A 25823-nucleotide genomic window follows, 5' to 3' on the forward strand; every position below is an offset into this window, starting at 1 on the left:
TTGAACAAGAAGTACTAACACCAAGGTTCAATGTAAGTGCTGCCCAGTTTTCTTTGGCCAGAATTTTTGCTTGCTCTGGAAAGAATTATTCCAAATCAGTACTAAGACTTTTGTAGAGACAGACATAGCAGTTCTATATATTTTTTTCTTTTTATTTGTAGAAAAAAACCCAAATGTTATTTACCTGGGATTGGTGTGCACTGTATGGATCCTGAGGGGCCACAGACACTAAAAGCAAAATTTTTAAAAATTAAAATGTTGCAGATGTTTTAGGGCACCTGTTAGCAGAGCCAAGAGCACAGAAACAGAAATTTGTCACTTGATCTTCATTCATACTGCTTTTCTGGGTGTAATATTTTCCCATATTGCCTATCGTTATTTCATTCAAAGTCATCACTTTAATTCTTTAAGTACAACATATTAAAATGATCAAGAACTGCTTTGTGTTGCAAGTTGCAATAATGCAATAAGAAGAACTCTTTTGCGGAGCAGTGAACTTACAGCTAGATCAGAGGTTTTTTGTCTCTGGTCAGCATGTGGTGTAATAGATGTCAGTTCTACCATTAGTAAGGCTCTAGGAATGAGCAGTTAGGACTCAACTATCTCTTTTGGGTCTAATACAGATCATTTCAGATTACAGTGATTTTGAAATCCCACTTTTAAGTGAGAATGCAAGGCAGAGTAGCCCCTCTCTTCCCAAAGAGCAATGTGAGAATCAAAATGTTGTTCTAGAGACACACCCAGGTTTCATGCCATTATATCATTTATGACACTTTAAAGAATATATTTGGTAATTTACTAATACACTTATTATAACAACACTATCAACCTGAAATCCGAATTCTTATGGGTTTGGAAAATTATGAATGAAAAGTCTAGAAACTATATGTATTTTAAGTGCAGCATTTTTGAGTTTAAGTCTCAATGGGAATAAATGGCATTGTTCCTCTCATTTGTACAGATAAATAGAATATACCAGCTTTTCAGTTGAAGTTGCATCTCTATTTGCTTGAGGGCCAGTAAAGTAAATGAGGTGCTCAGCATACATAAATTCTTTCCTGAATTACTGCAAATGTTTTTGCATTTTTATATACCATTTTGTACAGTTCTCTTCTGTGGGTATTTCATCCCCAGGAAGAACAGGAATTCCATTGATGTAACACCAACATTGATCTTCAGGCACACATTCCTTTGTCTCTTCATTATAAATAGGCTTGTCCTTAGGGCATCTGGGGTAGCAACCTGTTGATGACAAGTAGAAGAGTATACAGGATGAAGAAAACGTATAGAGTTAACTCAATGATAGGATACCTTCTGAAGTTAAATGATTCTTACTGAATCAAGCAGAGTGAAAGAAATTGAAAATTTCCAATTCGAATTTATCCTTGGACAATTAGTCTTTCCAAAAGACTTAAGCCAAACAGTTCTTATTGATAATACTGGAGTGCGGAGGATTAAATAAGAGTTTAGTTGTGAAAACTAAGGAAGTTGTTTTTTCCTAGTTCAATATCTTGGAGAAACCACTAATTTATATTAATTTCTATGGGCAGCTAGTAATTTTAAGATATAGAAACATCTAGATTTTTCTACAGATATTGAAATGTGATCACTGTATCAATAACACTTTTGTGAAGAATATGCAAGATTCATTAATGAACAGGTTTTTCACTACATTTATTGGAACACTACATCTTGTTTATGTGCCTTTAATAGACCAGGTATCTCCAACCCAAACAAATAATTTATCTGCATTTTTCTGTACCCTTGGCCAGTGACCCAAACCCCACCTGCAAGGGATTAATTGTCTGCCAGTGGTCATTGCATTTTTCATGTAAATACACCTTTAAAAAATTATTGTGTCATGCTTCCAAAGAAACTCTCATAAAATCCAATTCTTAATTACATAAAGTCCTCTTTCTATTGTACTGGAATTCTAAATGGCCTATAAACTGAATGACCATGTAATTAACTGCTATTTAAAAGTCACTTCACACTGCCAGACTGTACTAAAGATGTCGTAACAAAAGTGTTCTCTGTATTTCCACTGAAGAGAAAAAAACAAAAACAATTTAGAAAGATAATTGGATATATAATAATCTGCTTTCTGGAACTTTCCAAATCTTTTTAATAATCTAAGACAATCTATTTCAAAACAGAGAGTCAACTTTTTAAAAATTTTTTTATATTTTGGTTAGGTTTTTTTGGTTTTTGTTTTGTTACGAGTGGTTCAAGGATTAAAATAGCTAAGTCAAACTCTGGGCAGTTCTTTCCAGTCCCTAAACTGGAGATAATTGCTTCCAGTCCAGACAGAAACATGTTAGCCATGTTTTCTGTAGCCAAAAACGTGTCTGTTTTCTCCAACTTTATCATGTGGTAAACCAGAAGATATTTGTAAACTCATTCGCATTCTTGGATCATTGCAGTTTTCATAACATGAAGTTCCTTTTCAGTTATCAAGCACAAGGACTTTAACCTACCAATATCATAACTCTACATACTTTGAGGGGTTCAATGGGATTTAAATGGCTTGTGCATCCTGTAAGGATGGAATGCAGAATAATCTGGTTTAGCCACACATCTTGGTCTTAAAGCCTAAACAAAAACTACAACACTAAAAATGGAGGTAGCCCCCAGTAGCCCTCTGACAACATTTTGTGGTCTCCATTAAGAATCCCATATATAGCAGCAGCAGTGGGTCTGATATCAAAGATATTTTCAATTATAAAAATAGGAGGATGCCATCAAGATGGATCTGATGCATAAAGAATGATAAAGTTAAAAAACCCCAACTATCAGTAACTTGTTTCTTTGCCATGTAAAAGGTTTTCTTTCTCCTGAAATGCCCTTAGGATGGGCAAAATAACAAGGAAGTAGTAATCTTGCATGTTTCAGGATATTATCGAAGCAGAGACTTAGTTTTCTGGCTGACAGCAATGTAACTATCACCCACTGATGTTAATAAATAATGAATTACATTATAGGAAACATTTATGTAAGACTGGAGACAAATTCAATGTAACAGATTTAGGAACAACTTGTCAAGCTGACTGACTATTCCATATTCATTAAATGATACGTGGACAAAGTTATATGAAATATAATACAAAAATGGCAAGGAATTTACTACCTTCCAGGTATGGTACTGAAAAGTTGGTGATGACATTATTAATCATCCTGCAGGTTGTGACATTACTGCCACAAGGCTCATAGTGCCAGTCACACTCATTACGAGGGTTGTAGTAGTCACAAAATATCGCTGATGAGAAAAAAAAAAAGAGAAGCTGATTAAAAACATGGTTCCTAGAATGCAGCTCTCATCAGGTCTTAAAAGGTACAGGCTAAATCAATCTACATGTTAACCTAGCAAAATTTCTCTTGAGGTATAGGATCTGGACTTTCTTCTATCATACTTAAACATAGGGTACATAAAAATTTGGGGTCAAAACTCCAGTGTCCAAGATTTTCATATTAAACACTCAAGCTGCAGGGTGAAAACATTTGATTCAGATCACAAAAAAAATAAAAAAAGAATTAGCGTTGATTTTAATTTAAAGTGCAAATTTCTGACAGTATTTTTCTTCCCTAGCTACTAGCAAACTCCTAAAACTCTTTCAGTATATTCAAAATTGTTCTGCCTCGCTGTATCACATGGGCTGAGAGTCACCTCCAGCAGGCCAAGAACAAGCATATGAGACATTACAACTTAAAACAGAATTCAGTTTAGATGACTACAGATAGAGGAATGAGCTTTTCTAAACTTATATATCAGAGCTGACTGAAACTTACAACTTCTGTTTCACTGACTTCTTACACTGAAAAACAACAATTAGCCTTAATTCTGAACCAAAATGAATTTTTAAAACTAAAAAAATATATTTCTGCCATTTAGAATCTCAAAATTTTGTTTTGAGCACTTTTTGGGGAAATAGTAATTTAAATATTATTTTACATTATTTTCTGACATACTGGTATGACCATTAGCACCACTAATGGACACTGCTCAATACCGATTAGGTTAATCTACACAGGAGTACTTCTATATACTTTTGCTAAAATCAAATTCTGAATAATCTGAAAAAAAGAGGAGAAAGATAACAGGAATTGCAGTTCATGAATTATCAAGCAAAAAAGAAGGATGACTTGAAACTTAGCCTTAATACAAAAAGAAAAGAGAGAAAAAAGAGAAAAAGAAAAGAAAAAGAAAACCCAAGCTAAAGAAAAGATAATTGAAATATACAAATTTACTAGTTCTGTTTGTTCCCTAATATGCTGTGAAAATTAATTGCATTGCATAGCCAGCACAACCTTGCAGTGATAGTATTAATGATTTATTTGACAGGCTTTCTGACAGCAGCCAGAAAGATACAGTTGTGTTTAACTGTTACTCACGGCATATATCAGGAGTTCTCCAGAAAACACAAGCCTGAGCCTTGGTACATTCTTGAGCATACGCAGCAACTGCAGAACAGAAGCACTCACAATCCCCACCGCTGTCACAAGAGCAGGCATCATGAACACAAGCTTCATAGAAAGGAATTGGGTCCACCTGTTGGGGAAAGAAATGATGCTCCAGTTCGCCTCCAAATTAGTTTTCAAACTAGTAAGCTTGAGAGATCTCTTGAAATATGGGAATTGAGCTGGGCAGGAATGCAATTGTTTCTAAGAATTACCCAATCTCAAACAAACATTATAGGATTGAAGCTATTTAATGTATTTTGGATGATAAAAAACTTAAAGTAATATAGCACCTTCATAATTTGCTATGACTGAAAAAATAAAGTAAGAGTCCTTGGCAGTGCCCACATTTTCTAACAGAGTTCCATTTTACTGCTCTCAAACCCAAGATGGATTGATGACAATGAAGTCTTATCTTTCAGCAAGCTTTGTCAACCAAGTGGTGAGCAATATCAGAAAGGCTGCACTTCACAGTGCAGAAGAATTTTACGAAGCAGAGAATTTTATGCTTGCCAGTTTTTGGAGTTTATCTAATGATACATTAGCAAAACATTTCCATTTTTTTGCTTGGAACTGCAAGAGTAGAAATTTAGACTAGACTTTAGCTACTGAAGGAATCAACATAGAAACACATACTAAGTTAATTAAATTAATAATTCTTTGTGACTTTTCCACTGTGAGTTAAAAATAAACTGTTGTTAATATCACCATACTTCACGAGAGAGACAAGAAATAGAGACAAGTGCTCTCTGTACACTGCTCTGGAAGCTGTGGGCCCACACAGCTGTGGGCTATGACAATCTGGAAGCACAGTACTAGCAATTAAGCCTGTCTAAACTGCATGAAGTCAGTGATTTCCAAGAAAATCCCTTTTGTGTGTTGAATATTACAAGCAGTGGTCTCTTCAGCAGCCATCTTTCAAGCGTAGTATGCATTTCTGTCAGAAGACAGGTTTGATGATCACAAGGCCTTTCGGAACTTATAGTATTGACAGTCTCTCAACAAGAGAATGTGCAACTGCAGCACACACAGACCTATCCAGGCTAGATTTATGAAGCTAACTTGAACAGCAGTAGCAGCATATCTGTAGTGATGAATATGAGCTTGTAGAGTTGGGGCTGGCACCACTACTGACACAGTCCAGTTGCAACAGATACTCAAATTACTTTGACTAAGGCTAGCTGAAATGTGCTGACATCTGTAGTTGTACTTAATTGAAGATCACTAATTAACCATCTCCTCATTCACTTCTGATGATCTTTCTGCTTCTCCAGTAACAGAAATGCACTTGCTGTCCCATCACTTACTGCCCTCTACAAACCTTGGAGTGGCAAATTTTAAAGACTTCACTCCGGATGATGCTGCATTCTTTCTCTGCCCAGGACTTCCGATGTGGTTTCACATCACAGGGCTTAATCTCTTGTGTGACATCTGGGCACATGGAGGACTGTTTCCAGGAATTCCCAAACTTCAGAGCATCAGTCTCCTGCAGCCCATTCCTTGTTGTAAAGTCATTGTTAGACTTGTCATCAAAGTTACCACACAGACCACACACTTTGCCCTGGAAAAGAAAATTAACATATACATAACTTTTAAATATACCATGGAAGTAAGAAACAGACTCTAGTAAAGAGCAAAACATTGACATTAAAAAGGACAGCTGACTCTCTACGTAAATTATGTATTTTCATCTTTACTTCCAAACCATTTGTACAGAAATGAAACCTTGATTTGTCTGTGTACTCACCAAACTATTCAGCTGCCATGTCTTCCCTCCTTGTAACCAATTATATCTAGTGTATTTCCATGTTTCTGTGGCCCTTCATCCAAGCTGTAACACTAAAGAGTAGCTAAGACTCAGCTGAGAAGAATTAATTTATTTTCCATTCTTCTCAATTTATCATAACTCATCTGTTAATATAAGCCTGAGGGAATTTCATTCTGCTCAAAACTGTCTTTATTAAAAGCTTCTAGCATAATGAGAACCATTTCTTGATCCGTGAAAAAAAATGAGAAGCACTCACAATAGTGATAGTCACAATAGTGCATTTTTGGTAGTGCTATTTAAGGTACATCAGCCCTCTCAAGCAACAGTATGTCCCTGTCATACAGCCTCTCACCTCCTCATTCAGCCCAAAGAATTCAGTACGCTATAATTCAGCATGGTGATTTTCAGAAATCAGAACCATCTCCCTGTATTGCATAGGGAGTTTGGTTTTAACTCAGGGCTGAGATTCCATGCAGGTTTCCAAGTACATGTACAGTCAGTTCGCATCCCCTAAATTACTTTGGATGCTTGGCTCTGAATATTCACAAACTCAGAATACCTTAGATGTTTCGCTTTACTGCAATTATATGCTATGCATCCTCTTCAATGCATTGTGAAGGCCTGTAAGAAACTCCAGTAGCACCTCTGCAAGCTGTGATAGGAATAATGCAATCATCAATGCGCAAAGGATATCGGAATTAAACACGGAGTCGGAATAAAAGAACATTTATGTTTCCTTATCTCATTTATCTAATCATACTACTACTTCAGAAAAAGACAGACAGGTCCTAACCTTGTAATCAGGGGTCAGCTTGATGAAAACAGTAGTCTTCTTATCCCAGATAAGCATCACACCATTGCTAGCCTCAATAACAAGGTAGAGGCCTACTGTCCTGTTCCAATAATGCACGTCATCACCAACATCTCGCTGAATTTCTTTATAATCTTTGTTTTCCAATTTCAGTTCAGTTTTCTGAAAGGTAAAAAGAGAAATATTATAGTACTAACTTTTATGATGAGATAAAGTATTATATACTTATAACAATAGAAATCATTCTGAAACCAATAGCTCAAAGTCTGGGATAACTTTCCAAGATGACAGAAAGTGGTGTAACACCTTTGTTTGAGAGAGGTTTCAGTACCTGAGAATCTACACCTTTACAGATTAATTTGATAGGGCCTCTAACCTTTGCTTGTTATAGCTGCTTTTAGGAACGTGGCTTCGAAGCATTACCTTTTTTAATATACTGGAATACTTATATATACTCGCTATCATTACTCACCCCTAGAAACATTTTAATAGCCTTTGAGCAGGTGACTCCTGTAGTTCCACAAGGGACATTCTCTGTGATGATACTGAACGAGCCGCTGGAATTTTTGTCACCACAAAAATCCTATTGAAAAAGGAAAAAATGCACATAAGAAAATTAGGCAGAATACTTATTTTTTAGTTCAATCTAATAATAATTACAACCATTTAAATCTCCACAATGTATAAATATTTACTGCTGCTTCATATGTGAAATCCTACATACATATATTTTTACACACGCACCAACATATACACATACATCTCTGCATACATATAAAGAGCTAATACAGTCTCATGTGTGGCAAAACCTGGGAAACAAGTGGGACAATAGAACAAAATGAGGAACATATCTTTAAATACAAATATCTTTGTTTTGTAAACTTAGAATTTTGATTTATTTCACAACTGATAATGAGCTGTTAGCTCGCACTATAAAATAGTTATTACATACAATTTATGACCACTGTATCTGAAAAAAACCCCAAACATTCACACAGCTAGCCTGCACTAAAAATACAGAATTTATCTTGGCAGAATGTATAAACAGCTCAGGAACAGAGATGGCAGGCAATGAAGAATGACAAAACTAAAGAGGAAAGTAGATTTTCAAGGCATTCAGATGCCATTTAAGTCCTCCTGCTGAGCATTACCTGAGTAGCCACATATTCACAACTCCCATCAAAGTCATAGAATTTTCCATCAAAGGTGATATAATGGCCACTTCCATATATCATACAAGTCCCATAGCACAAATCTTCAGTGCAGCTCCAAACCCCTTTTTGGCAGGTACTAGAAGAGAGCAGAAGACCTGAATTTTCAGATTTTGTCAAGTGTGCGCTGTTTGGAAAACTGCAGAATAAACCAGGCAGCTACCTGATAGAGTGTGATAATGTGCACAATATCGATTTCAGTGTTACAGAGTGTCTGAAGTCTCAACTTCGATAGTTTAGTTTAGTTTAGTTTTAAGCCTATGACATGATTTTTAACTCTGGCCAGCTACATTTTTTTAGATCTGATAGTGTTTATATTTTAAAAATGATTGCACTTTCCCAATGAGAGATGCCTACTGAAAACAGAGGTAGCTATTACCACAGTATTTTCAGCATAATCTGTATTTCCTCTGATAGCAAAAAGCATGCCTAAAAATGAAGGTTTATACTTGCAACCATCACAGCCACTGTAGTACATAAGCCTAGACATGACTATTAATTTACCGCATAGAATACATTTTAGAAGAGAATACAAAATTATAACTTACCAGGTGTTGCAGTCCACTGTTATCTTCTGTCCAGGAGAATACCACTGGTTGTTATGAATGCATGGGCAATCCTTCTCCTCAACACAGCCCCCTTTCCCATCATCAAATAGACCTTCAGGACACACACAACCTGAGACACACTCGGCTTGGAACTAAGGAATGTAAGGAGAAATTGTTACTTTATGAAAAAGCATTGCACTCCACTTCTTCATAAGCACTCTGGTAAAAACTGCATTTATAACCAAACTACCTAATACTGATTAGTTTTGTAAAGTCTTTCTTTCTAGGTTTCTAATGTTTTCTTTTTCTTTTTTGATTGCCTAAGAACCCAAATCCTATTTCGCTTGGGAGGCATGACACTACCGAAGACACAGTAAAAAGAACAAGGAGAAGGAAACCATAAGGGGAATTATCATGAAATCGGCAACAAAGTAATATCACTGGGGAGAAAACAAAAGAAGGTTAAGCTAAAGAGAAATAAACTGTGAGTTACAACTGTATTTTCTGTATTGCATTGTGCCATTTAAAGAATATAGAATAAAGGAAATGTGACATGCAGAAAGATTGAATACATACATGATCAGTTCTAGGAGTATGACAGCTAAGTTGTACAGGTGTTTGGGAAGTCCACTCTGGGGATGTGTTGCAGTCAAAGTAGGTCTTGTTAGAAGAACATTCTGTTGTACCTGAAAGGTACATTGCTGGTTTAGATGAATCAAGAAAAGGCAAAAGAAATGTGTGTGAAAGGTGGTAGTTACTGAGACAGAAATCTTGTGTCTATCTGTATGGAAAAAAGAGGCTCAGTGAAGAGAGAACAAAGTGAAAATGCGTAACTGTTTCACAGAAAGAGAAAAAACAAACACTCAAAACAACTGGAGAATTCAAATGGAAAGTGGAGGTTTGGGTTTGGAGGTTGGGTTATGGTTTTCATTTTATTTTATTTTATTTTATAGAATGTCACTTACTTTTCATTCTTATTGTCACTGAAGTACACTGGACCTTTGCATTTCTGCAAACACTAGAAAAGAAGTGAAGATAGAAATTTTTTAAAAAAAAGCAAGCTCGGTGTCCTCAATTTAAATCTAAGGATTTATTTATATAAATTTGAGAGTATTTATCAGAGACATCCTGCATAATTTCTATTGATATTTCAAGGTGAACTCTATTGAAGCGCACTTATGAATTTTCACTTGTAGAAAAAGTATAGCAAGATTTTAGGCATAATGCCCAGAAAGGTTATGTTTTAAGGAATGACAGATCTTCAATTAATCTTTAATTCTACGCTTTTTGATGATTCAGAAAACAAATAATAATGAAACAGATAATGATGATCACTGAAATCAAAGCCTTCATTTGGATACACAGTATATGTTATGCCTGTTCAAATCATATGCTGTAAATTTGTTGGCCTGTATGCTTCATCTGCCAGATGAGAGAAGGAAGAATTTCACAGTTCGCACTGATGATTCATGCAGCAAACAGTTGTCAGAGTTCATGATAAAAAATCGTCAAAGTTGCTTTCAAAAGCCTGTGCTACACTAAATACATGTCAAGGGGACCTTCCTCCAGTGGAAAACACAAGCAATCTGTCTCTGACAGAAGAGGAAACAGCAATATAACATTATAGCTGGCCTCTTATCTTATTTTTACCCCTCTGTTCAACAAAGCCCTATTAACAGTGCAGCTTCAGACTAATGTTTATCTATGAAGGCCAGTACTCACGCTTCCAAAGCTACACTTCTCAATTATTAATAAATTACATGGCGACAGGATGATGCTTTGCGCAGCATGAATATGGTGTGAAGCATACTGCAAATGCTCATTAAAGCACTACAAATCTAAGCAGCTTACATGTAATACACAAATTTTAAAAGAGCTTTTATCCTTACAAACAAGAAGCCACAATAAAACATACCAACGTTCTCCATCTTTTGCGACGTATTCCCCCGGTTCCAGGTATGATCCCTTGTAATAACATGGGCACTTGGAGATGGACACACAGGTATCCTGGTTATCCAAGTATGTATTATATGGGCAGCCACAGCCATCCACAGGAGCAAAGTCTTGCAGGCAATGCTTTTCACCATCAGCAAGGGAACGACAGGTTTGCTGGCACATTGTAAGATTGTAAAGGAAGATTTGATTTCCTGGGCAAGCAGACTCTTCACTAGCTGGAGGGAAAATAAACAAGCTGATAAATAAGGGATGCAGGATGGACGATTTGACCTTGATGTTTCCATTTTGGTTTCTTTGGCGGTGCAGCATGTAATGGTAAAAATACTCCCTTAGATTTTACTGAGTACAAAAAAAAATATCACAAGTCACAAGTAATGCTAGCCTAACTTTGTTCATTGGTTGAAGACTTCTTTTTAGCTGCTACTAATGGTTTCTACTTTCATACCCATATTTGTTTCACATAATAATGTGAAGTGATAATCAGAAAGAGAGCACAATATGATAAATTCCTAATCTCAACAATACTGTACTGTTGATGAAAAACAAGCACAATGATAAACAGACACAGATAAGTAAACACAATGTAAAAGCCATGATGGCTGGGATCCATTAGTCTAAGATAGAAACAGCATTATTATTTAAACTGGGGAAAGAAGGTGAAAGTGAAAAATATTGCTTTCTTCTTTTAAAAATGTCATGAATAAATGACAGCTAAAGAATATAACATGAATTAGTAAACATTATAATCATTATCACTTTTAAGTCCATTAGACATTTCTAAGATACTCCAAATCCCTTAACATTGAGATCACTGACAACCAAATTCAGAGAGAACCTGCTTATTTCTCCTGGCTAATTAATTCCATGGGGATTACAGTTACACTACTTACTGCAGACACTTTTTCTCCAGCCTCCCAGTATGATCCCTTTGAAAGCACAGGCTCTCGAGTAAGAGGACAGGGCAGCACACAAGCATTCTTCATTGTCTTCACAGAGGCAGGTGTCATATTTACATTTCTGAAAAAAAGAATGAAAGGGTCAGTAAGCCCACAGGAAGCCAATGGGTAATTGCAACTCAGTTGCTGTGAAATATCCTGTGTCCTTTTTCTGACATTTTTATTAATTCCCATGATCAGAGAACAATGGAAGGCATGGACAAAGACCAGAGACTGGAAGCGTTGTGTCATTTCATACACAATGAAAATGTTTGGATGCTTATCCTAACCTAAGCAAAGACTCTTGAACCTTTAAAAAGTAGTCAGCCTCCTAACAACACCTTTCTTAAAGGATTTTGATACCATTCTTTCTCAGTTACAACTTCAAAATGCAGAGATCCATAAAAATTAAAAATCATAATGGCAAAATATTAACCAGATCTATGAAGCTCTTTACAAAATTTGAGCTCAGACTGAGTTCCAGGTATGAGCAAAAACTTAGGAATTTCTTCTTTTTTGCTCAGGTATGCCTAACTTACTGCTCAACAGTGATGAGCACAGGGGAAAAAGAAACTGGAGATTCTGGCATGAAAATGAGTTGGTGTTACATTCCAGCCAATACAGGACACTTAATAAATATTTATTTTTTCTGACGTAATAGCAACTAATGTGTAAGAGTAGACTTAAACTTTCTGTGCACACCCCCATCTCTTGAATCTTCTTTCCAGTTCAAATATCCAATCCAATAGAAATGTACATTAAATACAAATCATAAGAAATCAGAAGACATTTACCTTTCTTCAGCAGCATGCCGAAAGAATCTCATCATAGGAGATACTTCGGATGCATGCTATGCTGCCTCAGTTAATCAGTGCAAAAACTTCACCAGGTCTTATGGGCAAGCTACTCAGTAACATCTCAAATGTTTGAACAATGATAAATGTCTACAGTCATCTGTCTGAAATAAAGCAGTACTAAAAAGAGTGCAAGATTACAATACCTTATAGTATTCTGAAGGATCAATAATTGCGTGACATCTTGCAAAAGGACCAGCAGAGTTTTTAAGCAAAGAACACCAATGCTCAGCATAATTTGCTGGAAAAAAAAAAAGGATAAAAATTAAATTATGTCATTATATTCACTACATTCACTTATCTTCCTAGTGCCATGTCTAGTTATGTTGTCACGTAAATGCAATGCAACAATACAAATGTGAGAACTGTGCACACTTTGGGGAGTGGAGAAACTACATACAATCACTGTACACATTTCTATTCTCTGATTCAGTTATCTAGCAGTACACACGCAATCATAAAATAAAAAATCATATCTTACTGCTGTAACTTATCTACATGGAATTGTGACAGCCCTTTCCATTTGGGGACAATAAAGCTAAGTTAAACATAGCGATAAATAATACTAGGAAATACAAGCTACTTTTGCAGATAATATAAATTAATGACCTTGTTTCCCTATCTTCCAGCTCAGGATTCCTCTACAATCACTCCTTAAACTTTCACTTCAATTTGATGAGAAATTAGTGCTTGTGTGTATACATACTTGCAGAAATTAATTATTCATTTGACAGTCCTCTAAAAAAACTTCAATGTTACATTATGACTTTTACATACCTGTTGCAGTAATATACAGCAAATGCTGCTCATTCTGGCAGAAGCCAACCATCTGACTTACTAGTGAACTTACCACTTTCAATGCTAAGACTGCAGGGGTCTTCCAGCTTTTCTAGCTGGTCTGTACAGGTGGACTGAGCTTTCCATGTGTTAGCAAAGGCAGATCCTGTAGCTTCTATCAGCCCAAGGTTTGTTTTAAAATCATCACCTTCCATTCCATTAAAGTTTCCACAAAGACCTATTGAAAAAGAAGGCAAAAAATTTTACTTTTTAAATATTACTCATTGTCATTCTAAAAGGTGAAAGGGGAAGGGGCAACTGATCACAAACATTTGAAACAGAAGTTCATACAGCGGATTCCACCTCAATATTAATGCTGAAGTACTGAAGATTTGGGAGCCCTATTTTAAATTTTTAACCTCTTGAGAAGAATACTCTTCATGAAGATATCTCTGCCTCAGGAGATCATCACCCTAAGCTGTATTTTTTGTGTTTTCTGATGATATTAAAACCACAAAATGCACCAAAAGTCTGGTTTTGTGGATAGGTAAAAATTAAACTGAATAGAAAAGTAAGGAATATTCTAAGAAACATTCATGTACTGGCATCAGTGATAGGCCACTTCAGTATGAAATAATAAAAACACATTTCTAGTTTGCTTGAGTCAATTCTCTTCCAGTGTTTTAGTTTCTGCTTTTAATTTTCTCCTCTTGAATCACCCATGTAAAGAACATAGGACTCTTCAGCTATGGAACAGCATGGCTTTGCTTCCCATTTGAATAGACACTTGCCTTGAAGTTTTCCTTGAACTGACTGATCAACAGTCACAAACAGCTGCATGATTGGGAACAACTGGATCTGCAGCTGAAGTCCAAAAGAAGTTTGTACAACGAAGTAGTAGGAAGATGGCTTGAATACTGAGAAGCTGGCTGAAAAATAAAACATGAACTGTGCAGTAAACACACATATAAGCTGCTGAGAGAAACACTTCTTATTTGATTCTAAGGTATCACTTGCCATGAAAACTCTGACATCAGGATCAAATTAATAATTTTTTTTCCTTTAAAAACTGCTTGCCAACATATACAATGCTGGTCTCCACTAACTTAACAAGTTGATTACCTATAATGACTCATCCCTGGGATCAGAACCAAATTCAGATTTTCTGCAATACAGCTTCAGTGCTAACTCATTAATGCTGAGCAATCTGAAGATCAAGAAATTTTCTGAGAAAGCATTATCCCAGCACTATTGCATACAATAAGTAAAAGGCATGTCTCTAGAAGCCAATACATAGCTAAATACTACTACTAATAAAATGTTAGATGCTTATAGATAAGGTAATCAAGCCATTATAAAAAAATCAACAGAAATGACATACAGAATCAGCATAGTGGAGGAACTGAGCTTCCTAATTAGAGTGATAGAATCATAGAATATATCGAGTTTGAAGAGACTCATAAGGATCATTGAGTTCAACTCCTTGCTCCTTGCAGGACTACCTAAAACTAAATGATATGACTAAGACCATCGTCCAGACGTTCCTTGAACTCTGACAGGCTTGGTGCTGTGACCACTTCCCTGGGGACCCTGTTCCAGTGACGAACCACCCTCTCAGTGAAGAACTTTTTCTTAATGTCCAATCTGAACTTCCCCTTATGCAGCTTCATTACATTTCCTCATGTCCTATCGCTGGTCACCAGAGAGAGGACATGAGCACCTCCCACTCCACTGCCCCTCTTGAGGAAGCTGCAGACTGCAATGAGGACACCCTTCAGCCTTCTCTTCTCTAAACTGAACAAATCAAGTGACCTCAGCTGTTCCTCAAAAGTCTTGCCCTTGAGACCTTTCACAACCTTGGTCACCCTCCTCTGGACACATTCTAGTAGTTTGATGTCTTTCTTATACTGAGGTGCCCAAAACAAGGTGGGGCCACACCAGTGCAGGGCAATCATCTCCCTCAACCGGCGAGCTATGCTGTGCATGACACACCCCAGGATATGGTTGGCCCTTTTGGCTGCCAGGGCACACCATGGACTCATTCAACTTGCCATCAACCCAAACTCCCAGATCTCTTTCTACGGGACTGTCCTCCAGCTTCTTGTCCCCCAGTTTGTATGTCTAACCAGGATTACCCCATCCAGGTGCAGAATCTGGCACATGCTTTTGTTAAATTTCATATAGTTGGTGATCTCCCAGCTCTGTAGTCTATCCAGATCTCTCTACCCTTGAGGTAGTCCACACCTCCTCCTCATTTAGTTTCATCAGCAAGCTTACTTAATGCACATTTGACTCCTGCATCCAGACCATTTATAAAAAAAAAACCATTAAAGAGCACTTGCCCTAAAATTGAGCCCTAAGGAGCCTCACTGGTGACTGGCTGCCAGCCTGATGTAACCCCATTTATTATAACTCTTTCAGCCTGATCCATCAGCCAGTTGTTCACCCAACATATTATGGACTTGTCTAGCTGTATGTTGGATGTTTTGTCCAGAAGGCTACTCTGAGACACAGTATCAAAGGTTTTGCTAAAGTCCAAAAAATCAACATCTACTGGCTAATCAATTTCTTACAGCAAATCTGTTATTATATGCTCTATTTATCCATTTAATCTACTTATTAGATGGTCTATTTTATTGCCTAGAGTACTTTAATTTCTCTAAACTTTCAGCTACAGACTGTAATTGGTTTTGTGCAAGCATTCATGAATGTATCATCTCATGAATACTTGTCCTTTCATATAAAGAATTACTTTCTTAAAAGTAACTTGCCATCTGCAGATAGGCCAGTAAATAAGCAGCAACATGTACTCTGTCAGTGTGCTGCCTGAACATATCTAAAAAGGAGTGATAAAGAGAAGTTCTAAATTCCTTTCAAAAGTTACTCACTCACAGCTCACAGCTGCTGTCTGATAGTGACCTTCCACCAGAAGTTAGGCTCCTAAATTAGGTGATCTAAGTCAGCCTCTGAAAGTGTGTGTCTAAATCCACTGATTATATAAAAAGATGTTGATGTCTCAAGTGAGCTGGGAAGATGAGAGGATGCTACACAGCACATCCTTCTTTCCTGTCCTGATTGACTAGAAAATACAGCAGTTACCTTCTGCCAGACTTTCTTCCCACAGGAAAAAAAAAAGGATGGGGAGGAAGTGGGGAGGGATAGTCATGCCTGAGCCTCACCATGACTGAGAGCCAGGATGTGCCCACACCATGTAGTCAGACTTGGAGAGTGCTAAATACCCCTCTTTATAGGCAGGTTAAGTTATCAGCTTTAAATTAAGCCATGACAATTTTTCTTTCCCAAGCTACATGCTGGAGTATATTCAAGATGTATGAAAAAAGTGAAGGGACATTTCTTTCAATCATCCTCTGTATACAGAGTCAGTATGCCCATGAAATTCTCAGTGATAACTGCTAAATCACATTCATCCCCAAGTTGTGCCAAAATCTGAACAAATTTCATATGCCTCTCTTCCACTTTTGCCTCTGAAAAAATACACCCCCACATGAGAAGTCAGGTGTGTGACACATGACACACAAGGCTATGTCCCTTACCTGACACATGAGGCACGTTCACTGTCATCTCATTCAGTAACACACTGCCATCTGATCTGAAAACCACCACCTGTATAATAGCAAATAGAATCAATGAGGTTCCAGGTACTGAGAGGAAAAGGAACTAATTAAAAAAAAAAAAATTTTAGAGGGGAAACATTTTGTACACTTAGACTGTGACTAGAACTTAATATCTTTGAAAGGAAGAATCTCTCTGAAAATTGAATGAGGCAGCAGACCTGTAGGATAAAAGCAAAGCTCATTTATATTAGGCACCTTGGTTTCAGCAAGTAAAAGAAAATATTGAGCCTTCAGGATCTGTAGGAAGATCCTGCTCCCTATAAAAGCATGTGCCACTGCTTCATTGTAATGGTTTAGTATGCTTCTGTCATGGTAAAAAAGCAGTTTGTTAATCTTCCTCATACAATTTCTGCAGATACAGAAACAGTAAAATGATGGGTTTCTGATTTGGTTTGGTTTTGTTTTAGTTATGCTGGCAAGGACATGGAAGACCAGAATCACAGGAGGAAAATTATGTGTACTTATATGTAAAATTATGTATAAATATAGTCAAGATATTCCCATAACCAAACAGAATACTAAAGTGAATGAAAATGTAAATATTTAAGAAGGCTGGATTCAACATTCAAAGATGGGATCTCTCCTCAAAATTACTCAATTAGATCTATGAAATTATATCTTATTAAAGTAAAATACTGTGAGGGGAGGAAGAATGGTACTCTTACTTCCAGCCAGCCTGGAATACAGTGGGAATAATCATATAGCACAGAGCAGGGAAGGGAAGAGGGGAAAATATCAGCTTATTCGAATCTCATCTTTTGTTCAGTTTAGGTCTATTTTGAGTTCTAGAGGCGGAAGCCCAAGTTGTTTTTCAGCCTGAGATGCCTTATATATCTACAACAGTGACTCCAGAAGAATTAGTTATTGCTCCACAGTAAGGGAAATATGCTAATTTTCAACATATCTAGCAGAATCCACAGAACACTTACATTTTTCTTGTGATCTACTAACAGCACAACAGTCTTCAAACAGGTCTGCCTGTCTGTGGAGCCACAGGGAGTCAACTCTGCCAGGAGAGCATGACTGTCATTAACAGTACCCTACAATCACAGGGAAATAAATGTCCATTAGTCCAATCAAAAATCTCACAAGATGATTTCCAAAACAAAGACTGAAGTTACAATAACTTAGATATTAAGACCACCATTTCAGCACCAGCTCTGGAAGGTGAACCGTCTTTCAAACAAATTCAGTGGTATGGTTTCTAGTTCAGCAAGATCTTTGTCATTCTCTAGAAGAAGAGGCCCCAGATATTTTAGGAACAGATGAATAAAAAAGTTGCCTAGCTCCTTTCCCTAACTGACTTTGACACTCAGACACAGAAACAGCTGTTACAGATCTGGCTGAGAGCTTCTAATCCTGAGAACTACCAATTTTTGCTGTCTGCCTATCCATGCAGCCAGAGTGATCCTTTGATTTCTTATACATGAAGGACTCCACTGGATAATGAAGCATACATAGTCTACTATCTGACTAAGTTAACCACGCATTGCAGTAAGGGCCCAACTCCCCCCTAGGGCTATTACAGCCCATCCTGAATTTTCCGGTACAGATTTTAGCATTTCTGCTTCCCTCATCCCATAAAATATTGAATAAAACAACAATTCACAGCTGTTACATATCAGCATGCAGACATTCTGCATTTACTCTACAAGAGAAAATCCCTACAGTACACAGTACCTTGGCCAACACATAGTAACAGTCTCCGTGAAAGGTGTATTTCTTCCCATCAAAGGTGGTAATATGGGAACCTCCTTCCACTGAACATGTGCCTGGACAGGGCAGATCTTTGCACGTCCATCTGCCTGAATCACAGGTGCTATAAACAGACAAATAAAAAAATGCTCGTAGATACCACAGGAGCTGAGAGCACTGAAAGCATCTGTATACCTAGCAAACAGCAAGATATCCCCAGGTGTTTTAAAACTGTATCTTTGAACCTTTCCTTAAGATTTCCCCTCTGCCATATGCCATAAATACACAAAAACTTTTCAGAAAATTGGTTGTATAGACATGCAACATAAACATTAAGCTCAGAATGTTTTCAAGAAGTCTCCTGACTAAGTGGAAAATCAAAAAACTCAGACCCATTCACAATCACTTGAAGAAAGGTGTATAAACAACCATGATCCTTACCATTCTTCACATTCATTGGTAATGTTTTCTCCAGGTGAATAAACCTTTCCATGGAGTTTGCAGTGGCACTGGCTAACAGGTATGCAACCTTTTTCAGTAATATCATCATACACGGTTCCTGTAAAGCACAACAGTAAACTATTCCAGCTCTTTCTGAAATAAACAATTTCCAAAGAGGAGGAACTCTCAGGGGAGGCATGTTTCAACTTGACACAGAAAGCAGAGGCTGAGATTATCAAAGCTGTGAAGAATACTGTTTCTACTTTTTGTAATATAAGACACATGGAAAACACTTTTATCCAGCTTTGAAAATCTAAGTCTATCCACTTATATAACTATACACAGATGAAAAGCTTAATATACGTATACAATAACAATCTCAGAATTTTATATGTTTAGATTTTCAGTCCTTCTGGCATACTCTGTAGACTATCACTGTAATCTTTTTTCCTAAGTTTGACAGTAAGTCTGAGAATTTCACTCACTGTCCCTCACTATCACTCTCTGGGTAAATTATGTCCATTGTCTCAGAATTATTCAACCTAAAAACCATTATTTTCTATATATTAGCAGAGGTCCGTTTGTTGAGAAATAAAAAGCAGATTTATTACCTGTCATTCTGTTAAATATAATTTAACTATAAAATCAATTATGACCTCCATTTTTAAAAACCTTATAATAATGCTGCCGGGGGAGGTGGGAATAATGAGAGGCAGTGTTAATTTTTAAGATATAACTTGACTACTTTTAATATTTTAGCTATGACCTCCTTTGCCAGAGCTCTTGGTTTTGTTCCGTATACAATAGCTAGAATAACACTTGCCTTCAGGGCAGAAACAACCATCCATGTAGTGTTCCTCACAAAGGCTGCTGACCTCCAAGTGTGCACAAGTATCCATGCAGGGTGAGCTGCTTTCTCTATAGATCATGGTATCAGGACAGGTCTTGGCTGAAAGAGTGAGAAAGATACCACCAGTTATTTGAATGTAAAATCCATCATCCTTCAGAAACCACAGATCACATTCCCTACTCCCCTCAAGTCAGTGGTGTCCCAAGCCAGACTCCATCTGGCAAAATATTTTGGTCTGTTTCTGAGATGCTTTCCTTGCTTTTCTTACTCTCTGCTATTAGTGTCAAATAGTTCAAATTATCCCAGTCATCTGCAGCATCAGACCTCACAGTTTTTTGGTGTGAACATAGTTTCTACTTGCTGAAAAAGATTTCTTAATAACAAAGGTAATAGAAGAAGAAAACAGGAAGAACATAAACTGTAGTTTATTGCATTACTGGTATGAAATTTATAATACATGCAAATAGTTTTGTAAAGAAGGAATGAATTTAGATGTTTCACAGTGCTACATCCATTTGTTTCTTTGTAAAATTTATATAGCTGCTACTTACGGCAAAAGTTTTGTGTCCTCCATTCACCCGGCCGGCCACCCACATGTGAACACTGGCGAGAATACTCAGAGATGGTGCTGCAGAGGCAGAAGGAGTCCTCATTTCCATTACATGCACACTTGTCCTGCATGCAGGCTTGGATGTATGTTTCCACATTAAGACGTAACCGACAATCAACAAATGCAGAGGAAGTCAGCAACCTCTCACACTCATCACGCTAAGGAGGAAGAGTAATAATATTTAGGAGATTTGTAAGCACTTGAGCCTCTAGACACTTCCTGTCTTGTCATAAAAACTGTTGCTTCTGAACAGCAACAGTTATTCAAGAAAGGAAGAAGAAACCATTTGTCCTGGATGGGACAAAGTCTTCCCAGCTTCTCACACATAACTCCCTGTAGCACAACGATGTGCATGTGCCCATGCAAATGAAGTTCATCACTAGGAATACTCACATGCCCATTACAGCTTGGAAGAGCCTGAGTTTCATCAGGGTCTTCACATTTGGCATTGGGTTTGCTGATCTTCTGTAAATTCCCATAAGTAATTGAATTGTAGCTTATATCTATGAGAAAAAATTACAAAGAGGACTTGCTGAGCCACAAAAATTGACAACAAGGAGCATCTGATTCCTGGGACTCTACTGATCAAGGAAAACAGCTACTATGGTATTAAATATGCCTGTCAGACACAGGTCTCCGCTCTGAATTATGTCTATTATGTCTAAGTGCGTTTAAAAATTTAAAGTGGTAACAAGAAGGCCAGTAGAGAAAAGGACAAAGTGATTCATCTGGAATAAAATAACATTAGACCAGGAATGAAGCACTGGAACATAACATTTATTCTGGGGCAATCACAGAAATCTCTCAGGTGAAATAGGCTCTCCTGTGATGCCCCTGTGCACAATGCTTATTAGCCTATCTTCCATGATAACTCTCAGTATGGTAGGATGACTTACCTCCATTGATAAATTCATTGTAGATTGGAACTCCATTGTAATCCCCACAGAGACCACATGTATGGTTATTAAATTTGCTGTCCAGCTCCACCTACGTAATGGAAAGGAAAATTAAAACCAGAAAAGAATTATCTGGAGAATGAAGACATTCCAAAGCAAATACATTTACTCAAAACAGAAGTTGCTACATGACAGAAGTGATGATGAACTCAAAACTCTTAGAGAAGTAGCTATTGCAAATGAATTTGCAACATAGTTTGTAAACACACAGTTAGATGCAAAAAGTAATACAGAAAACAGAAAAAAAGTGACTGAAGCTTCCCTATTTCAATAATGGTGGTAACCACCACAGTGATAAAGATAAAAGGGAAAGCATTCTTAAAATCAAAGGATTTCCCCCCATCCCCTTTTTTTTCCCTACTGGGATAAAATATAAGCCTTACTATAAAGTAGGAAAGTCGATGACGGTAGTCCTTTAAAAGACAAATGAAGGAAAATGCAGATTGGACTGTGGGGGTGCTATAGCAAAAACATTAACTATTTCTTAGAAAGCTCTTTCTCCACTTCTTGAGATCAGTAAGATCATCTGCATGCCATACGGCTACCTCTATCACATTGCAGAGAAATGAACTTTATGTTTTTAAAATAAAGTACTATGAGTGTCAGCTGGATGAGTCAGCCTAACACTCTAGCTCTGTTCGGTTCATGAGATTCTACTTCTGTTCAGTATACAGTAATCTGTTAAATCCAGGAAATACTAATAAAAAAGACTTGGATCATACATACCATCAGTGCATCTTCATGATTCCATATCAGAACCAGGCCTAATTTGGCAAAAACCTTGGTGTAAATGTCATTGCTCTCAATAAGCACACCAGAGCTGTAGTAAGGTGTCTTCACACTAGGAAGAAAATCAGACACTTTGCATTAGTAAATAAACATAATGGGTGACATGAATGTCTACAATAAGCCAAATACCCTAATGAATAAACCAGTCTATGTCTACCTGATCATAGCTGCATAAGATGCCTGGTTTTAATGAGGCATAAAATCCTTTTTCTCTGATACTTGACATAATAACTCACTGTCTTTAAAAGGCAAAGCAATTTCAGAGGCAAAGCCTCTCCGAGGGTATGGGTTCTTTAAGAAAAAGTCAACATGTCAGATATCTTCAACTTAATCAAAGGAAAATCCATCATCATTGTGGTATTAAGAGAGGATATTCAAATGCTCACTGGTAACTTATTTCAATGAAAGAAGTAACTATATAAATGGAAGCTTTTCTTTACCAAAAGATCTGACAACCATTTCAGAGAAAATGAATGTTCCTTTGCAAAGATCCTCTTCCTCAAGAGAGAGTTAAAAAGCACAGGCTGATACAGTAACTACGAACAAAAGTTTGAAAAGAAAGGGTAATGTTAAGAGGAATTCAATAGTTTGTTTCAGTAGTTAGTTCATTAGTTTTCAGTTCACAGGACCAAGCTTGTTAATGGTGACAGCAAGGCATGTTAAGGTGACAGAAGGTTTTTGTCTGATAAAGAATCAATTCACAAGATCTCCCTCCTGTTCTTGTATGTCTGTCTTACACTGCTGAATTTCATTCAGCAATAAAGGGATTGTGGCAAGCAGCCTCATCCTATAAAATCTAGAGAACTAGAGTCTGTTCAAACAGAACAATATAATTGTTAACTATCAGGATTCATGTATGTTTATGCATTTCTCCCCTTAACCAGTCTCTTGAATGGGAGAATTTTATCTCCTAATTTCGTGTCACTGGGATTTTTCCAACTTTTCACCTCAGGCATTTTTAACATGGTCAAATGACTTGCACGTCTAAATACTAGGTGGAAACTGAGAAGTTGTTATTTTAACTTTTGGATGCATTGTTCATCCTTCAGACAATGAGGCCTGAAGACATCGTGGTTTTGGAGAGGTATTGTAAAACATTGGGCAGCTTTTCACCTTTCAGCTATTACAGCATGGAATATTTATCTTTTTTTCTAATACTAGGACATTCAATCAATCAGTGGATCGGGTACCAAAAGGCAAATTCATACATTTTTCTACTTTACAGTTTTCACTTCAGTAGTGTGAAATGCTATTTTACATGACAATGGATCATATGCCATTTAAAGAGCAATATGGGAAATTAAGTTCTACAAAAACCTAAATTCACCATGCAGCAAAAACCTTTTCTAGAAGCTTTCTGTTCAGAAGGGATCTATTGTTTTATGAACACTACCTAAGACAAAAAAAGGCTTGGTTTAAGAAAAACAATTTTTAAAGGATTTCTAAACTTGTTTTTCATGGAGTTCTTTTTCAAACCTGAGTACACAACAAAGGACTTCTTCAATTTGGAGGAAGAATGCATTTTTTATAACATCATGTCATTCTGGTATGATCCTTGGAAAATGGAATGTTATTTTCTATCTTTGAACAGATTTTCATTGCAGTGGCTTCCAAACTTCAGAGCAAAAGCTGAGTTCTGAAGAAAACCCAGTCCCACAATGACAATAGAAAGGATTTTTTTTTCTTTTTTAAATTACACTAAGATATACTAACAGCCAGTTCCTTCCATTTTCGGAATTATGTCTTAACCTATGAGTTGCTTCACTTGTTTCAGTGTGTATATATACACACACTGAAAGGACAGGCTAAAGACAGGAAATGCTAGGTTAAAACACTACTTGGCACCAGTAATAGTGTCAGTCTAGTTCCTTATGCGACCATAGTACAGAGGAGAAAAATACTACAGCTCACTGTGGGAAAGTACATCTTGCCACATACAAATAACTGTAAATTTTGACCTGCATTATATCTGTTATAATCCCTTGAGGAATGGCCATTGGACCTTGAAGAATTTTTTATGAAGATCAAAAAAAAGCCCTCTCTTCTGCCATAAAATAAGAGGAAAAGACCCTGGAGAAATGCATCTTCATTTTTGAGAATTTACTAGACCATCTGCTAAGGTAAACTCAAGGTGATGCCATAGAACAAATAAAACTATGTCATTTTATGTCAGTGAAAAATCTGGTGCATGAGCCACATTGTTTCCTGCACAATCGGAAAAAAGAACAATTCTCTCAAACGTCTTCCTGACTTACATTTAAATCATGCCTTATGCCAGTGTAGAAATGACGATTAATACTAAAGACCCCCCCCCAAAGCAATTTTAATGCTGGATTTCAAAGGGCTTTTTTTAGCCTGGGGAAATGCTTATAGTGGTTACCTTAATGGTATACAGACAACTGTGTAAAGAATCGATCTTGCTTTTATCTTCCCAGCACATTTCTCTGAAATACTGTTATATTACAGGAACTTACATTTGCCCATCCACCACAGCCAGTTTTGGTCTGAGGTACACCGTAAAGTCCTTGATTGTTATGAGAATATACTGGATCTCAGGGTGGTTATTGCTGTTCAGAGCACGCTGAATGTGGACAGAGAATTCCTTGTAAGACTCTTGGCAGTCAGAAACAAAATTATATTCGCAAATGCCAGGGAACTGATAGAAGTCTCCATCAAAAGTTTTGAAATGGTTGTTTCCCCAAGTGCTGCAGACATAATGGCCATGGTTTCTTGTCCTTCCTGTTAAGTGATGAAAAAGAAAGAGGCGTGAAATGAATGAGCTATTGTCAAGAAAAGGTAAGTGTTGCATTATACAGTAGAAACCACTTGCAGCTACATGCACAGTGATTCCACAGATCTCAAGCCTGATCAAGTAGTTGCCTATTAAGCAGAAGAGATGTGAATCTCTAATGGAAAATAAGACATTAACAAATACTGCTGAGACCTGAGTATATCTTATAATCCTCACTGAGTTGAAGGAACTTGTCTGCATGAGATGGGGAAACTTAACCCTCTGACCACTAAAGCTGGTGCATCAGTGCAATGGAGCTGCCTTGCCAAACATATGAATTTATTCTGAAACACAGTATTATTTTTAGCAATATTTAATATTCCTAAGAGTTATTTTCTTCCCTGATGCAACATGCACTAGAAAGGAAACAGAGGTAGGAAACCAAGGAAGTACCACTCTTACTCTTGAAGGCAAATAGGGTAAATGTTATGAAGGGACTTGTGCACAACAGGAGTTTTTAAAGAATTCCTTCTTTTCTTAACAGAAGCAGTGATTTGTATTACTGCAGAACAGAAATTCTTCAGACAATAATTCAGAAAATAACCATGGTAGGAGAAAAAAAAAATTTTTTTTTCAATAGCAAAAGATGAAGCTGATGATATTTGTTGCCTTCCTGGGCATGTATACCAACAAGTAATACAAATTAACACAGTATCTGATAAATCTCAAGATACTGTAGATTAGGGGTGAATGTAAAAGCTAGGCACACTTCGGAAGCTTGCCAAGGTACCAAAAGCACAC

General features: G+C 37.0%; 1 protein-coding gene across 1 annotated transcript in view; it reads right to left on the reverse strand.

Moving 5' to 3' along the window:
* The window catches only part of MUC2 (mucin 2, oligomeric mucus/gel-forming), a 55306-nt gene that overhangs the window by 28573 nt on the left and 910 nt on the right, over window positions 1-25823 (reverse strand). The window contains exons 2-27 of the mRNA XM_054826477.1: window positions 24766-25030; window positions 22229-22343; window positions 21443-21533; window positions 20940-21049; window positions 20488-20704; window positions 19910-20035; window positions 19087-19204; window positions 18631-18769; window positions 17880-17990; window positions 16870-16939; window positions 14107-14244; window positions 13389-13553; window positions 12685-12779; window positions 11636-11766; window positions 10709-10960; window positions 9759-9811; window positions 9370-9479; window positions 8794-8945; window positions 8186-8324; window positions 7507-7617; window positions 7017-7196; window positions 5777-6016; window positions 4390-4546; window positions 3128-3256; window positions 1095-1242; window positions 185-228 (exon numbers count right to left, since the gene is read on the reverse strand). Of these exons, the coding sequence (XP_054682452.1) occupies window positions 185-228; window positions 1095-1242; window positions 3128-3256; window positions 4390-4546; window positions 5777-6016; window positions 7017-7196; window positions 7507-7617; window positions 8186-8324; window positions 8794-8945; window positions 9370-9479; window positions 9759-9811; window positions 10709-10960; window positions 11636-11766; window positions 12685-12779; window positions 13389-13553; window positions 14107-14244; window positions 16870-16939; window positions 17880-17990; window positions 18631-18769; window positions 19087-19204; window positions 19910-20035; window positions 20488-20704; window positions 20940-21049; window positions 21443-21533; window positions 22229-22343; window positions 24766-25030 (3606 nt within the window). The remainder of the gene's footprint in view (window positions 1-184; window positions 229-1094; window positions 1243-3127; window positions 3257-4389; window positions 4547-5776; window positions 6017-7016; window positions 7197-7506; window positions 7618-8185; window positions 8325-8793; window positions 8946-9369; window positions 9480-9758; window positions 9812-10708; window positions 10961-11635; window positions 11767-12684; window positions 12780-13388; window positions 13554-14106; window positions 14245-16869; window positions 16940-17879; window positions 17991-18630; window positions 18770-19086; window positions 19205-19909; window positions 20036-20487; window positions 20705-20939; window positions 21050-21442; window positions 21534-22228; window positions 22344-24765; window positions 25031-25823) is intronic.

This window comes from Grus americana, chromosome 5 (assembly GCF_028858705.1).
Source record: "Grus americana isolate bGruAme1 chromosome 5, bGruAme1.mat, whole genome shotgun sequence".
In the NCBI taxonomy this organism is placed as follows: Eukaryota; Metazoa; Chordata; class Aves; order Gruiformes; family Gruidae; genus Grus; species Grus americana.